The 18,507-nt window shown below is 43.8% G+C and overlaps 1 protein-coding gene across 1 annotated transcript in view; it reads right to left on the bottom strand.

Moving 5' to 3' along the window:
• The window catches only part of LOC126185202 (F-BAR domain only protein 2), a 318,103-nt gene that overhangs the window by 274,862 nt on the left and 24,734 nt on the right, over positions 1-18,507 (bottom strand). The window contains exon 3 of the mRNA XM_049928080.1: positions 540-756. Within this exon, the coding sequence (XP_049784037.1) occupies positions 540-756 (217 nt within the window). The remainder of the gene's footprint in view (positions 1-539; positions 757-18,507) is intronic.

Below are 18,507 nucleotides of genomic sequence, written 5' to 3' on the forward strand. Positions count from 1 at the left end.
CGAAACGAAAACAAAGTAAAACTATCACCCAAGATATATTTATCAAAATCACCATAATTAGTTATTTATAAAAAAAATGCATAATCACAGACTATACTGTCAAGCATATGAACCAACTAATGTTTGTAAAGGAAAATTTGATTACAAAATAGACTACAGACATAAGTAAAATTGTTCACTTTTAACAGTGGAATACACACAATAAACCCATCACCAAAAAATCTTCAATTCTTAGAGGTATTTCCTGTAGTATAAGGAGAGATTATACTTTTTGTTGGAAAAAAAAGAGAGAGAATATACTATCACGACAATGTAACTGCAAGAGAATGTCACGGAACAGAAAATACTTTAATGCTCAAAATTTGTTACTGGACTCAAAACACAATAATATACAGTTACAATACCACATCTGAAATCGATGAAAGAGGCTACAGTTTCAGACACAGGTGAGGTTACAATCATTAAGAAAGATAATGCCAAAATTTGATGTAAACTGTATGCAATCACACAGTTACATTTATTAATTACTATGTAGTTACCAATTTATGTTTTTTATGAAGTTCTTCGGCATATTTGCTAACTTCCTTCACCAGTTCAGTAACTTTCTGTACCATCTGCATGTGTAAATTTGACAGTTTCTCTGCTGAAGAGCGGAGAACTTGCCAAACTGGAGCAAATGTCCCTTGCACACTGCCAGAACTTGTTTGCTTAGCTAACTTAGCCAGTAACTTTGAATTATTTTCTTCAATGTTAGATCTGTAACAAAAATGAACTTATATTTTCTCCTCCTCTCTGCACATACTTCTATGTTTATATATTCACATAATTACTAACCGAGTTTGGTACTAAACTTTAACAAGATCCTTCTCTACCAACATGTGTGAATATAAATCAGTAGTTCACTGTCTTCATTTATGAAAGTTTCTACACTGTCTATGAATATTATAAACCTATTGTTATGAAGTGCTTTGCTTATTTATTTATTTATTTTGTTAGGTTCTGTGTAACCATCTGAATTAAAGCCACCCAGTAAAATAATTAGTCACTAAATATATATCCATACAATGCTGATTATAAACAAAAAATACAATGAAATGTTTCCAAATGGCTCTGAGCACTATGGGACTTAACATTGGAGGTCATCAGTCCCCTAGAACTTAGAACTACTTAAACCTACAAATGGGAACATTTTAAGTTAGGCTTTACCGTGACTGTTATTGACATTAAATGAAACAACAAGTTTACTGTTACCAGTCACCGTTTTATTTTATATTGTCACCTATGTATAATTTTACTGCTGTAGCCAATATGATTATTGTACTTAACGTCTGTAACATTTCACCTGATTGTTATTAACAAGTATGAAATTTAAGCCATTTTAACATTACACCTGATTGTATAAACGAGTACAAATGTTATGCTGTTTTAACTTGTCAAAATCATATTTATATGTCACCTGAAGTACACACACATATATTCAACACCTCAAAACAACCACCTCCAAATCCTTTAAATAATTATTCTGTAATAATGTTGTTACGATGTATATTCTATGTACTTTGCGATTATGTCTTCTCTTCTGCTACACGAACCTTGCACCCAGCAGATTCCAGACGCCATATTTGTTTACAAATGTGACAGTATACATCTGATGTGTTACGACAGCGAATAGGAACCTGTGACCACTGAAGGTACTCTTTTTTACTTATTTTATGTTTACCATTAGATATCAGTTTAATTTTTTGTCAGAAGAAATCCAAAACCATGTACTGAAATAGTGTCATGTTTCGCCACTAGGCAGTGCGACAAGTTCCTCCAAAAATCGTAACACACACACACACACACACACACACACACACACACACACACACACACACACACAAATGTCATACTAAATAATGCAAATCCACCCGATGATGGAGGTTTAAACCTTTGAAACGCATCGTGGAAATAAATAAAACAGTAAGCTTGTTTCATTTAATACTTAAACCTAACTAACCTAAGGACATCACATACATCCATGCCCGAGGTAGGATTCGATCCTGCGACCATAGTGGTCGCGTGGTTCCAGACTGAAGCACCTAGAACAGCTCACCCACTCCAGCGGGCGAAATATTTCCAACATCGTATGTGTATAAGTATGAATACAGTAAAAGACCCTAAAATTACTGTTAGGAATTTCTGCGGGGAATGAAATGAGTGTGTCATGAGGAGACCTTTTAACTTACAACTGACAATCTGGGATCCATCTACCAAGTTTTTCATTCTGTCTCTGGAACTGAATATGCAGAACAGAACACACCTTATCATACAACAGTCAAGTATGTGTTACCCAAGTACTAAATGTTTTCCCATCTACTGTTCAATGAATGACTGCTACAGTTTCTTTTGAATGACTCCATACTACTAATTCTACTGTTCATCTTTAACGGTACAAGGACTATGGAGATTGGCCACCAACTGGGGTGATGAGGCATACGTTCCCAGGGAGGAGATGTAACACTTCCTCCGTTCTTATTGTGTTCGTTAGATAGCGAGCCCCAGCAAAAAGTCGCTTAAAAGTGATAAGGTCAGCCTGCAACTGATGAAACTTTAAACTTTTCACAGCTCTTCAGCAATTCTGCAAAGCTACTGCAATGTCTTTGGTCCATCATGGCACTGGCTGGCTGTGGAGGGGAGCTGTAGGAAAGGGAACAGCAGTTCGAAGTGGTGCGGGTGTGTCTTTCACTACCTCGGAGACACAATCTTACATAAAGAGGGTGAGCATAACAGCAGACACGTGCTAGTTGGCTCTTCAAAGCACCCAATGTGGTAGTCAGTCCATATGGCAGTGGCAAGGAAGTAACAGGATCACTGGAAAGTGGTCACTGTCAAAGATTGATATGCAGTGAAGCCACGAGACTGGGGGACAATACATTAGATCGGTAACTGAAAAGGTGCCACGGACAGCACTGAAGTGGGTAAAAGTACTGAGGGGAGATAGGTCATGGATGGTCAATCAGAAGATCGTTGGTTGGTTGGTCTGTTTGGGGTATAATGGGACCAAACTACAATGTCATCAGTCCCTTTCTCCTGATGCAAGCAAAGTCCAAGGCACAAGAACACCCAACACCACACCTAAATAGAAAATGAATGGAATGAACAAAAAACAGAGAAAACATACACCACAAGGAAAAGTGGAAGAAGGTATTAAAACCATAGAGCATATGGTCTGCATTGGCTGGTCACAATAATAAAAGAGGATGAGCCAGCCACTCTACAACACGTTAAAATGTCCACTCCAAAAAGACAGGGCGAGATGAACACATGTAGGGAACAGACGACCACCAACACAAAGAAATGCAAAGAATGTGCGACAGTAAAAATGGAAGGAGGGTGGTGACCTCAGAGAGAACGCTAAATGCCCACCCTTGGATGGTACGATAAATAAAAACCCTCAAGAGTAAAATGTAAAACTAAATCTGCTGTTGAGGCATTGTTGCCCAACACCAAAGGCAGGGTGCTGGGAAGGTTAAAAGTCTGCCACAGAGCGGCTAAAAGGAGGCAGTCCAGCAAGACGTGGACGACAGTCATATGTGAACCACAGTGACACCGAGCTGGGTCCTCGCGACAGAGGAGGCAGCCATGTGTTAGCCATGTATGGCCAAAGCGGAGCAGGCAGAGAACCACGGAGTCCCTGTGAGAGGCCCGCATGGAGGTCTTGCGCACATTCGTAGTCTACTTAAGGTCATGCAGTTTGTTGTGCATACTGAGATTATCTCATTCTGGCCCCAAAAGCTGAATAATGATCATGTAATAATGATTACAGGTCAGTTACAGGGGTGCTGATCTACAGAAGCAGTTTATGTGTAGCCTATTTGGCCACCCAGTCAGCAAGTTCATTACCTGGGATTCCGACGTGGCCTGGGGTCCACGCAAACATCACGGAACAACTGGACCATTCCAGGGCATAGATGGACTCCTGGATGGTCGCTACCAAAGGATAGAGAGTTAGCACTGGTCGATAGCTTGTGGGCTGCTCAAGGAGTCAGAACAGAGAAGAAACGACTCGCCAGGGCATTAGCGGATGCACTCATAAGCACGAGAAATGGCCACTAGCTCTGCAGCCATGTGGCAAGGAGTGCTGCTCAATATGTCCTCCATGAACATAAGCGAAGCCAACATGACCATCAGCCATCAAGCCATCAGTGTAAACCACTTCATGGTCCCGGTACATGTCAAGAATCGAGAATAAGTGAAAGCAGAGTGCTGTGGGGTTAACTGAGTCCTTAGGACCATGTGAAAGGTCCAGGAGAAGCTTCAGCCTAGGTGTATACCATGGAGGTGTACGTGAATGGACCTCAAGTATAGGTGGTAAAGGCATCAGACAGAAGAGATTAGACACGAACCGCAATCTTAAGCCCAGACCTGGGCCTCCGATGCAGGAGATGAACCGCCACGGATGGGAAAAGGAGATGGTAATTCGAATGCTCAGAACTCTGAATGTATGCAACGTAACTGGCAAGCAGTTGTGCATGCTTAACCTGCAATGGGGGGACTCCAGTCTCCACCAGAATGCTGGTCACCGGACTTTTCCTAAAACCTCCTGTTGCCAGGCAAGCACCACAGTGGTGCACTGGGTCGAGTAAACGGAATGCTGAGGGCACCACCGAACTATAAACCAGACTCCCCTAGTCAAGGTGGGATTGAACAAGGGCTCTGTAGAGCTGCAGCAGTGTAGAGCGATCTGCACCCTAGTTGGTATTGCTCAGGCAGAGAAGGGGCATTGAGGTGCTGCCAGCACTTCCACTTCCGCTGACAAAAATGAGGAAGCCACGTCAATTGGGCATCTAAAACCAGCCCTAAGAATTGATGTCTCCACTACTGTGAGTGTATCATCATTAAGGTAAAGTTCTGGTTCCGGATGAACAGTACGACACTAACAGAAGTGCAAGACACACGACTTCATGCGTGAAATCTGGAAACCGTGGGCTAGAGCCCATGACTGCGTCTTGGGAAGGCTCTCTGTAAACGCCGCTCGGCAACTCCAGTACTGGAGGAGCAGTACATAATGCAGAAGTCATCTGCTTACAGAGAAGGTTAGACCAATGAACTGACAGCCGCTGCTAGACTGTCAATGGCCACTGAAAATAGAGATTCATTCCACACAGATCCCTGTGGGACCCCATTCTCCTGGATATGGGTGGAACTAGGGGAGGCACCAACTTGGACATGGAAAGTATGGAGCGATAGGAAAACTTTGGACAATAATCGGGAGCTGGCCCCAGAGACCCACTCATACAACGTGGCAAGGATACAATGTTGCCATGTCGTGTCATAAGCTTCTCGTAAATAAAAAAACGGCAACCAGGTGCTGGTGTCTGGAAAAGGCTGTTCGAATGGCAGACTCGAGAGAAACAAGATTATCAATGGTAGAGCAACCCTGACGGAAATTGCCCTGGCATGGAGCCAGTAGGCCACGTGACTCCACAACTCAACACAACCGCCGACTTACGATATGTTCTAACAGCTTACAAAGAACGTTTGTGAGGCTGATGGGCCGACAGCTATAAACATCAAGTGGGTTTTTACCGGGTCTGAGCACTGGAATGACGGTGCTCTCCTGACATTGGAAAGACACCATCACATCATATCCAGTTGAAGATGATGAGGAGATGTCACTTGCAGTCAGACAAAAGCTGTTTAATCATCTGACTGTGGATCTGATCTGTCCCAGGAGCTGTGTTGGGGCAATGTGCAAGGATGCTGAGGAGCTCCCACTCTGTAAATGGAGCATAATAGGGTTCACTGTGACGTTCAGTGAACAAGAGTGCTTTCCTTTCCAACCGCCATATGAGTGTGTGAAATGCTGGGGTAATTCTCTGACGCAGAGGTTCGAGCATACTGCTCAGCAAAGTGCTCGGCAATTGCATTTGCGTCAGTAGATAACACGCCACTGATGTTATCGCCAGCAACACCTGTTGGGGTCTGATACCCACGAACACATTTGATCTTCACCCAGACTTAGGAAGTTGACATATTGTACCCAGTGGTTGAGACATACCTCTCTCAATACGCCTGTTTCCGTCTTTTATAAGCTGGCAAACGTGGGCACAGAGCCGTTTAGAAGCTATTAGGTGCTCTAGGGAAGGGTGCCACTTATGTCACTGTAGAGCTCGCCAACGCTCTTTAATGGCCTCAGCAATTTCCGGCGACCACCAAGGGCACCCTAAAGAACAAGGGATCGTGTTTTCCACCGCAAAAATGATCGTTCTAGTGACCTGCTCAACTACCGCATCGATGATACCATGTTGGGGAGATTCAATGGTGACAGCAGAGATGAAAGCTTCCCAGTCCACCTTGTTTCATCTACATCTACATTTATACTTCACAAGCCGCCCAACGGTGTGTGGCGGAGGGCACTTTACGTGCCACTGTCTTTACCTCCCTTTCCTGTCCCACTTGCGTATGGTTCTCTAATTCTACATTCGTGATCTCCTCGGGAGGTACAAGTAGGGCAAAGCAATATGTTCAATACCTCATCCAGAAATTCACCCTTTCGAAACCTGGACAGCAAGCTACACCACGATACAGAGCGCCTCTCTTGCAGAGTCTGCCACTTAAGCTTGCTAAACATTTCTGTAACACTATCACGCTTACCAAATAACCCTGTGACAAAATGCACCGCTCTTCTTTGGATCTTCTCTATCTCCTCTCTCAACCCGACCTGGTACGGATCCCACACTCATGAGCAATTCTCAAGTATAGGCCGAACGAGTGTTTTGTAAGCCACCTCCTTTGTTGATGGACTACATTTTCTAAGGACTCTCCCAATGAATCTCAACCTGGCACCCGCCTTACCAACAATTAATTTTATATGATCATTCCACTTCAAATCGTTCCGCACGCATACTCCCAGATATTTTACAGAAGTAACTGCTACCAGTGTTTGTTCCGTTATCATATAATCATACAATAAAGGATCCTTCTTACTATGTATTCGCAATACATTACATTTGTCTATGTTAAGGGTCAGTTGCCACTCCCTGCACCAAGTGCCTATCCGCTGCAGATCTTCCTGCATTTCGCTACAATTTTCTAATGCTGCAACTTCTCTGTATACTACAGCATCATCCGCGAAAAGCCGCATGGAACTTCCGACACTATCTACTAGGTCATTTATATATATTGTGAAAAGCAATGGTCCCATAACACTCCCCTGTGGCACACCAGAGGTTACTTTAACGTCTGTAGACGTCTCTCCATTGATAACAACATGCTGTGTTCTGTTTGCTAAAAACTCTTCAATCCAGCCACACAGCTGGTCTGATATTCCATAGGCTGTTACTTTGTTTATCAGGCGACAGTGCGAAACTGTATTGAACGCCTTCCGGAAGTCAAGGAAAATGGCATCTACTTGGGAGCCTGTATCTAATATTTTCTGGGTCTCATGAACAAATAAAGTGAGTTGGGTCTCACACGATTGCTGATTCCTACAGAGTAGATTCTGGGTTTCCAGAAACGACATGATACGCGAGCAAAAAATTCTACAACAGATCGACGTCAGAGATATAGGCCTATAGTTTTGCGCATCTGCTTGACAACCCTTCTTGATAACTGGGACTACCTGTGCTCTTTTCCAATCATTTGGAACCTTCCATTCCTCTAGAGACTTGTGGTACACGGCTGTTAGAAGGGAGGCAAGTTTTTTCATGTACTCTGTGTAGAATCGAATTGGTAGAATTGGTATCCCATCAGGTCCAGTGGACTTTCCTCTGTTGAGTGATTTCAGTTGCTTTTCTATTCCTTGGACACTTATTTCGATGTCAGCCATTTTTTCGTTCGTGCGAGGATGTAGAGCCCATCTTGGTAGACATCCGGGGGGTGGGGGGGTGGGGGGGTGGGGAGGGTGGGGGGGGGGGTGGGGGGGGGTGGCAGGAAGATGGCGAAGTGGTCACCACCACCCAAGTCATCGTGGGCTCTCCAGTGGACATATGGGAGAAGTCCTGGGCTGCATAAACGGCCGAGTAAGTGCCATGAGTCACACTGAAATGTGTGGAGGCGTCAGTATTTCAGAGGCAGAGGTCGAGTTGAGGCAAGAAAGTTTCGACATTTCTACCCCGGCCAGTAAGCACAGTGCCACCACACAAGGGGTTATGGGTGTTAAAATCTCCCATTAGTAGGAGAGGTTTACGGAGTTGTTGAATCAGTGCAGCCAATGGGTTCAGGGGTACTGCATCATCTGGAGGAAGATATACATTGCAGACAGTTATTTCCTGTGTCGTCCCTATCCTGACAGCCACAGCATCAAGAGGGGTTCGAAGGGGCACAGCTTCATTGCATATTGAATTTCGGACGTAAACATAAACTCCACTTGACACACTATCATAGTCACTACGGTTCCTGTAATATCCCTTATAGCTGCGGAGGGAAGGGGTCCGCACTGCCGGGAAGCAGGTTTCCTGGAGGGCAATGCAGAAAGCAGGAGTAAAGCTAAACAGTTGCGATAGCTCAGCCAGGTAGTGGAAAAAACTGCCGCAATTCCACTGGAGGATGACGTTATTGTGAGGGTGGCATGGCATGAAGCATGCAAGGAGACAGGTTATGCCTCAGGATCACCTGCTGCCACTGATTAAGTATTTGTATCCATTCCTACTGTGGATGAGGCATCAATGAGATCCAGGTCCTCAGGTGATGCTGAGATCTCCACCTCATCCGCAGGTGCAGTTCCCGGTGCAGAACTGGTAGGGACTGGTGGTGATGGGGCCACCAGAGGGTCCTTTTTCTTAGCAGACTTCTGTGTTTGTTTGCCATCTCGCTTCCCTTTAGGGGCTTGCTGGGAGGACTTCTCTGAAGTAGCTTCAGGCAAGGAGTAAGACTGTGAAACTCTTCATCCAGCAGCTTTTGGCTCCTTTAGCCACTGGCGAGTGTCCGCTGTGGCATTAGTGGAGACCTTGGGAGACAGGGCCCCAAGAGGCACACATTCCGCACAAAAGGAGCCAGGAGGAGGCTGTTGCTTCTCTGGCTGGGGGAAAAATTAATTGTTGGTAAGGCGGGTACCAGGTTGAGATTCATTGGGAGAGTCCATAGAAAATGTAGTCCATCAACAAAGGAGGTGGCTTACAAAACACTTGTTCGACCTATACTTGAGTATTGCGCATCAGTGTGGGATCCGTACCAGATCGGGTTGACGGAGGAGATAGAGAAGATCCAAAGAAGAGCGGCCTGTTTCGTCACAGGGTTATTTGGTAACCGTGATAGCGTTACGGAGATGTTTAACAAACTCAAGTGGCAGACTCTGCAAGAGAAGCGCTCTGCATCGCGGTGTAGCTTGCTCGCCAGGTTTCGAGAGGGTGCGTTTCTGGATGAGGTATCGAATATATTGCTTCCCCCTACTTATACCTCCCGAGGAGATCACAAATGTAAAATTAGAGAGATTAGAGCGGGCACGAAGGCTTTCAGACAGTCGTTCTTCCCGCGAACCATACGCGACTGGAACAGGAAAGGGAGGTAATGACAGTGGCACGTAAAGTGCCCTCCGCCACACACCGTTGGGTGGCTTGCAGAGTATAAATGTAGATGTAGATGTAGAAGGGGATCGATATCCCCTGCGTTTGGGGGGCCTCGATCCCGAGTAGGTACTTTGAGAGCAACGGAAGGAGATTTTCCCCCTACTACTAAGGGGCCATATGTATTCTGGAGGCCTGGAGGGCACACTGTGGCACACAGCATGGTACAACTGGTACTTGTGATGGCGCTGGTAATGTAGCTGCAGCATATGTGGACGTCAACCGATCAGGGTGTAATTGCTCAAATTTATGTTTAGCCTCTTGGTAAGTCAACTGGTCCAGGGTCTTGTACTTCATGATTTTCTGCTCCTTTTGGAGTACTGCACAGTCTGGCAAGCAGGGGAAGTGCTGCTCTCAACAGTTGATACAAGTGGGAGGAGGCATACGGAGTATATGGATGCAGTGGACATCTGCAGTCTCAACATGTGGCGTTGGAAGTGCAGCAGGAAGATGTGCCTGAATTTCCAGCATTTAAAGCACTGCATAGGGGCGAGAGATGTATGGTTTAACGTCACAGTGGTAAACCATCATCTTTACCTTTTCACACAATGAATCACCCTCAAAGGCTAAGATGAAGGCACCGGTAGCAATCCTATGGTCTTTGGGTCCCCTGTAAACGTACCAGATGAAATGAACACCCCGCCGTTCTAGATTGGCCCGGAGCTCGTCGTCAGACTGCAAGAGGAGGTCCCGATGGAAAATAATCCTCTGGACCATGTTGAGGCCTTTATGGGGAATGATGAAAACAGAAACATCACCCAGCCGGTCATAAGCGAGTAACGCCTGGGATTGCGCTGGGGATTCTGTCTGAATCAAGACTACACCGCTTCTCATCTTGGACAGCACTGTCACTTCCCCAAACTTATCCTCAAGATGTTCAACAAAAAATAGAGGCTTCATAGATACAAAGGAGCCCCCATCCATTCACCGAGGTGAATATGGTTCTCTTCCTGTAGCCCTACGTTCCTCCCATGGTGCAGCAAGGGAGGGAAACAATTTAGGGTCATATCTGTCAGCACTGTACTCGATCTTGCCCTTCTTAGAGACTGTTGCCGCCGTACGGTCACCAGTAAGAGATGACTTAGTCCGCTTCATTGTGGGTCATCTGCCCTGATGCCACCCACTCCGATCAGGGGCTGTACCCACGGACACCAACCAGCCAAAGCAAAGGCCACCTGGCATGATGGCCGTTGCCAGGATTCCTGATGCCCCAGGAAGACAGGCATCTACTCCTTGGCAAACGTGGGGAGTTTACAGCTCAGGCATCAGCAGTGAAATCCCTGTGTTGTCAGGGGGGCTAAGACCAAATGGGTAGGCGGCAGCCCCACCGCAACAGACTGGCTACTGTGCTGGATATTAGGCACAGAGAAATCCAATACTGTCATGGGGGTGAAAGAGGACAGAAGAATTTATAGGGCTGAAAAGTGTGAGACTCTTACGACAGGCAGGGATACCTTGGGCCTATTCTAACCCCCAGACCCACAAGGGATCACATTGCAAATGGTGATCGACAAGGTCATTTTTAATTGCACCACTACTGCTTCCATCAGGGTGCAAAGGGGAGTACATTTACTGATCACATCAGTGTGAACCAATGTACAGACCCCTCTAGATGCATGCCCTCTCAGGACCAGCACACTTCCGTCAGAATGCATGATAACCACACAGCGTTGGGAAATGATCAGGTGAAGTGTTATAGTTTCAGCAGGTGACAGTAATATCCATTAGAGTAACTGAAGGAAACTTCACAAGCCACGATCACTAAAAAAGCATTTTATGGAACGAACAGTTTTGACAGAGCTATATTGTCATCATCAGATCTTACGCTTTTGAATTTTTACAACATACACTAATGGGGGAAAAAATCGCAGCACCAAGAAGGAGATGTTCAACATCAATGAAAGTTGGTAGTAGTGTTTCTATACCTGAAAGTTGAAGTCTACTCAAATTTCGCACCAGTTGCATAAAGAGTGGCGCTAGTAGCATCACTATGATGCTGTGAATCAGGTTTGCTTTGAATACATGCTGTAACAGTCGTGAGGATTATTTGCCTTTGACATTGGGATGGTGAACTGATGTTAGTCAAGAGCGCCTTTAAGACGACAAAGACACCATTATCAACACCTCACCAAGTTTGAACAAGATCGTATAATAGGGTTACGAGAAGCTGATGTCTTTTCTGCAATATTGCGGAAAGACTTTGCGGGAATGGAGGCACTGTACATTACTGCTGGCAGTGGTGGTCTCAAAAATGTACGGTTGCAGCACGACCGGGCACTACCAAGAGGGAAGACCATTCGTTTGGTGTACGGCTCTGGCGCATTGTAGTGCATCTGCAGCAGCGATTTTAGCAGCTACTGGCACCACAGTGACACAACAAACTGTTACAAATCAGTTACATCAAGGACAGCTCTGAGCAAGATGCTTTGTAGCACGTATTCCACGGACCACAAACCATCGTCATTTGCGACTTCAGTGGTGTCAAGCAAGAGCTCATTGGAGGACAGGATGGAGGTCTGTTTTTTCATGAAATCTGGTTCTGCCTCAGTGCCAGTCATGACCACGTGCTGGATAGGAGGAGACCAGTTGAGAGCCTGCAACCAACCTGTCTGTGTGCTAGACACACTGAACCTACAACTGGAGTTATGGTCTGGGGTGCGATTTCACACGACAGCAAGAGTACTCCGTGGTTATCCCATGCATCCTGACCACAAATTTATACGTCAGTCTCGTGATTTGGCCTGTTGTGCTGCCCTTCATAAACAGCATTCTTCATGGTGTTTTCCCACATAATAAGACTCGCCAACATATCGCTGTTGTAACCCAACATAGTCTACAGAGTGTCAACATGTGAACAACATCAGATGACAACTCCGGCGTCATCCATAAACAGCATTAATCATACCTGTATTGTATGATCAAGCGCAACAGGCATGGAACTCCATTCCACAAACTGACCTCTGGTACCAATATCTTGCACTTATATTAACCTATGATCTTGCAATGTTAATCACTTACGTATGTACCTAGACAAACATATTCCTAAAATTTCATATCCTACATTATTTACTTTTTGGTACTGTGATTTTTTTTTCCGACAGTGTATTATCCGTCAGTATTACAAGTCGCTTTACATTGCATATTTACAAATGCTGTTCAAAAAGTGAGGTGACTTTCCAAACTGAGTGGGCAATGTACATTCGATTATTGATCTTTATTTTGTTATATTGGTGCATATGTTCACAGTTTCAAGTGTGCAGCATACTTCATTTGTTTTGACAGAGAGAAAGGTTAGACGTGTTTCAGTGTGCTCAGCAATTTTCGATTATTATAAAAAATGGAGCAAAAAATTTGCATCAAATTTTGTGTTAAAAATGGAATAAAGTGCGAAAACACTTGAAATGTTGACAGTGGCATATGGTGAGTCTGCTCTAAGTAAAAAAATGTTAAAAAGTGGTACAAGCTCTTCCATGATGATCGAGAAGATGTCAATGACGAACCTCACTCTGGACGACCCAGCACATCAACATCAGATGATAACGTCGAAGCTGTGAAGAAAATTGTTTTGGAAAATTGTCTAATTACCATAAGAGAAGTTGCTGAGGATGTTGGTATATCGGTCTGCTCGTGTCATGCAATGTTTTTGGATGTTTTGGGCATGAGACGTGTGTCAATGAAGTTTGTTCCGAAAATTCTCAATTTTGATCCGAAGAACCATCTGATGAGTATTGCTCAGGAAATCTTGAATGACAAGGATGATCCTGATTTTCTCAAATGGGTCACAACTAGTGACTGAACACGAGTTTACAGTTATGACATCGAAATCCAAACTCAATCGCCCCAATGGAAGCATCCCGGAGAGCCAAGTTCGATTAACTGTCAAAGTTTTGCTCATTTTTTTTTTTTTTTTCCAATTACCGTGGCATAGAGCATCATGAATTTTTGCCTCAATGTAATATGATCAATAAGAAGTATTACCTTGACGTTGTGCACCGTTTGTGAGAAGCAATACACAAAAACATCTGAAGTTGTGAAAAAACAATTCACAGCTTTTGCATCACAACAATGCCCCTGCTCATTCATCCCTGCCTGAGAGAGAGTTTTTGGCCAAAAACAACAAAATCATGCCTCAGCCACCATATTCACCAGACTTGGCACCCTGCAACTTTTTCCTGTTCCCAAAACTGAAGAGACCTATGAATGGACAAAGATTTTCAATGACTGACGAAATAAAAACTGCATCGTTGGAAGTACTCGAGGCTGTACCAAAAAGTGCTCATGAGAAGTGCTTCGAGGATTGGAAGAAGCGTTGCACAAGTGTATTGTATCTGAGGTGGATTATTTTGAAGGGGACAACATGAATATTGATGAATGAATAAATATTTTTTCATCAAAATATAAAGTCACCTTACTTTCTGAACACACCTCATACACTCCACTACCATGAACATCACTACACTTCGGCGTCACAATTGCAAAATACATAATGTGAAGTGATTTTTAACACTGATGGATAATACATTGTATAAATTCAAAAGCATAAGAACGGATTATGACAGCACAGTTTTGTCAAAACTGGTCTTCCAATAAAATGTTTTTTTAGCGATCTTGACGTGTGAAGTTTTTTCAGTTACCATGTATTGGAGATTGCCCCCCGACTGACCAAGTCAGGAATATGTTGTTGTTGTTGTGGTCTTCAGTCCCGAGACTGGTTTGATGCAGCTCTCCATGCTACTCTATCCAGTGCAAGCTTCTTCATCTCCCAGTACCTACTGCAACCTACATCCTTCTGAATCTGCTTAGTGTATTCATCTCTTGGTCTCCCCCTACGATTTTTACCCTCCACACTGCCCTCCAATACTAAATTGGTGATCCCTTGATGCCTCAGAACATGTCCTACCAACCGATCCCTTCTTCTGGTCACATTGTGCCACAAACTTCTCTTCTCCCCAATCCTATTCAACACTTCCTCATTAGTTATGTGATCTACCCATCTAATCTTCATCATTCTTCTGTAGCACCACATTTCGAAAGCTTCTATTCTCTTCTTGTCCAAACTATTTATCGTCCATGTTTCACTTCCATACATGGCTACACTCCATACAAATACTTTCAGAAATGACTTCCTGACACTTAAATCTATACTCGATGTTAACACATTTCTCTTCTTCAGAAACGCTTTCCTTGCCATTGCCAGTCTACATTTTATATCCTCTCTACTTCGACCATCATCAGTTATTTTGCTCCCCAAATAGCAAAACTCCTTTACTACTTTAAGTGTGTCATTTCCTAATCTAATACCCTCAACATCACCCGACTTTATTCGACTACATTCCATTATCCTTGTTTTGCTTTTGTTGATGTTCATCTTATATCCTCCCTTCAAGACACCATCCATTCCGTTCAACTACTCTTCCAAGTCCTTTACTGTCTCTGGCAGAATTACAATGTCATCGGTGAACCTCAAAGTTTTTATTTCTTCTCCATGGATTTTAATACCTACTCCGAATTTTTCTTTTGTTTCCTTTACTGCTTGCTCAATATACAGATTGAATAACATAGGGGAGAGGCTACAACCCTGTCTTACTCCCTTCCCAACCACTGCTTCCCTTTCATGTCCCTCGACTCTTATAACTGCCATCTGGTTTCTGTACAAATTGTAGATAGCCTTTCGCTCCCTGTATTTTACCCCTGCCACCTTTAGAATTTGAAAGAGAGTATTCCAGTCAACACTGTCAAAAGCTTTCTCTAAGTCTACAAATGCTAGAAACGTAGGTTTGCCTTTCCTTAATCTTTCTTCTAAGATAAGTCGTAAGGTCAGTATAGCCTCACGTGTTCCAGTATTTCTACGGAATCCAAACTGATCTTCCCCGAGGTCGGCTTCTACTAGTTTTTCCATTTGTCTGTAAAGAATTCGTGTTAGTATTTTGCAGCTGTGGCTTATTAAACTGATTGTTCGGTAATTTTCACGTCTGTCAACACCTGCTTTCTTTGGGATTGGAATTATTATATTCTTCTTCAAGTCTGAGGGTATTTCGCCTGTTTCATACATCTTGCTCACCAGATGGTAGAGTTTTGTCAGGACTGGCTCTCCCAAGGCCGTCAGTAGTTCCAATGGAATGTTGTCTACTCCGGGGCCTTGTTTCGACTCAGGTCTTTCAGTGCTCTGTCAAACTCTTCACGCAGTATCGTATCTCCCATTTCATCTTCATCTACATCCTCTTCCATTTCCATAATATTGTCCTCAAGTACATCGCCCTTGTATAGACCCTCTATATAATCCTTCCATCTTTCTGCTTTCCCTTCTTTGCTTAGAACTGGGTTTCCATCTGAGCTCTTGATGTTCATACAAGTGGTTCTCTTATCTCCAAAGGTCTCTTTAATTTTCCTATAGGCAGTATCTATCTTACCCCTAGTGAGATAAGCCTCTACATCCTTACATTTGTCCTCTAGCCATCCCTGCTTAACCATTTTGCACTTCCTGTCGATCTCATTTTTGAGACGTCTGTATTCCTTTTTACCTGCTTCATTTACTGCATTTTTATATTTTCTCCTTTCATCAATTAAATTCAATATTTCTTCTGTTACCCAAGGATTTCAGGAATATACGATATCCATAACAATTCCACTGAATAATCAAGTCAAAGTTGTTCAAGTTAGGAGTGAAGGGGCCAGAAGAATAGGTCATGTTCCAGGATCACTGCCCATCACCAATAAAGGAGGAATCACATCGCGTATCAGTTCAGAATCAGATGGTAGGGGCGGGGGAGAGGGGAGGAGGAGGGGGAGGGGGTATGCGGTGTCTCCAGGGTCACTGGTGTAGCATTTTCCCAATCCTCCTCCTCTTCCTCCTCCACCACCGCAGCAGCCTTTGATGGATGGTATTCCTGCAAGGGCCTATTCGTGGCAACTGTGGGTATGGATGATGAGAAAACAGCCCTATGTCCTATAGATCGCAGTTCCTTCAGCAACTGGCTGACATTAAGTTTCTGATCTGAGGGTTTGCATGGACAAGAATCCCAGGAGGGAGCCCAGACACTGATAGACACCTTAGGAAAAAGCTGCTCCTCTGGCCAAGAGTGGGAATGGTTTCCAAAGATGGTGCCATGGAAATCACAAGAAAGGAGGGCAGTGAGATAACTGTTTTCCAAAAAAATTGAGGTCATGGGAGTGATGGCTGTGAATTTCGCACAGTTGGATGTCTTATCGATGGGATGTATGCATTCATATCTTTTTTCATGCCTCAGTATATGACAGGTGGTCAATAGATTTATATTCCAGTATTTTATTTCTTGAAGACTGAGCAAACCGGTGAACACGGAGGATAATGTTACGTGCAACTGACATGATAAGTTGCTTATTCACAAGCACTACCTTCATGAGTTATCATCTGCAGTTACCACATTTTGGGTCCACCACACAGTGGGATGACATATGACCAAAGCGCAAACATCTGAAGCACATCACAATTAAGTTTTCTTGGGAGGACGTTCTCTTCTGAGGCTAAGATAAAGGTGATTGTATCTATTCGATTATCCTTGGGGCCATTTTGGATGCATCAGGCACAATGAACGCATTGCCGCTCAAGATTTTTCTGAAGCTCTTCGTCTGTTTGGAGTGTCGTTCACATGCTTCAAGGGCCATAGACTATGCAGTAAAGAAGGCGTTAATAAATAGTGATCCATTGGTTTTTTTCCCCAGCAACTCAGCTTCTACAAATTTATCTTCAATATGTTCCACACACAATAATTGATTTGTCTCAGTAAAAGTATCCATATCAGTTGAAGTATATAGTACAAATTGGATACATGGAGGAACAATGTAGAACAGAAAGTGGCTGCCAAGGAGCTTGGCATGATGATGAGACTGGTCTGCTTAGCCATAATAGGTATAATTAGCAGCACACCCACAGCTGAGGTGGAAACTACGATGGATATGCCCCATTACACCTGTGGGTTAAAACAGACTGGGCATACGGGCTTAAAACTGGAAAAAAAAATGGATAGCTTCAGAATATCCTGAATCCCTTTATCAAGATATGGAATGTGATGAATATAGGAATGGTTGGGGAAATGCCAGCTGACTGTACAATAACTTCCAGCTGCTTCAATATACCTTTCAATTTAACAACTGGAAGAAGGGAGCAGTGGGAGGACAAACCACAACACTGTGCAGGAGACATGGTCTGGTTTACTGACAGTCGAAAGCATTGACATCAGTGTGTAGGGCACACAACCTCGACTAGAGAGTGCAATCTCTCTAGCGATGCTGGCCATGGTATTCCCAGTGGAAATATCCACTATCAGTGTATGTGAGGAGGAGAATCTGCATATATGCTACAAAAAATCATAGCATCTACATTTATTGAGATAGCCGAGAAACTCTGACATCTCTATCAGCTCTCGTAAAGAGATCTAAGATCATTCAGAATGCCACAAAGCCCTTGTGAGACAAGGGAAAGCAACAGGGTAAGCCTTCTGTGAGTACCTGCTAACTCAGGAATCAGTGGCAATGATCACATTGATACGACTGACAGGACAGGTGCAACAACTCCATTTACTGGACTGAAACCTGTCCTTGCCATCACTAAGGTGGCTGTTAATTCAAAGTAATGGAACTCCATTGGAAGGCAGCATGTAAAAAAAAAAACTTCACGGCAAGCTAATGATGCTAAAACCTGTTTTAAGAGAAGTTCCGTAGTCCTGGGCTTGAACAGAAGACAGACTGAACTCATGGTACAACTAATGACAGGCCATAGGAACTTTAAGGAACACCTAAACACGATGGTTATGGAGAAAGAAGCTGATAGGTGTACGCTGTATAGTTAGGGTGATGAAACCGCATCACAGCTAATCTTCCAATGTGAAGTGTTGGAGATTAAAAGACAGAATATTAAGTTCATCAAGCCCTGAAAAAACCGTCTTTAATAAAAAAACTAGTAAAGGTCCTCCTACTACTC

This window comes from Schistocerca cancellata, chromosome 4 (assembly GCF_023864275.1).
Source record: "Schistocerca cancellata isolate TAMUIC-IGC-003103 chromosome 4, iqSchCanc2.1, whole genome shotgun sequence".
Classification (NCBI taxonomy): Eukaryota; Metazoa; Arthropoda; class Insecta; order Orthoptera; family Acrididae; genus Schistocerca; species Schistocerca cancellata.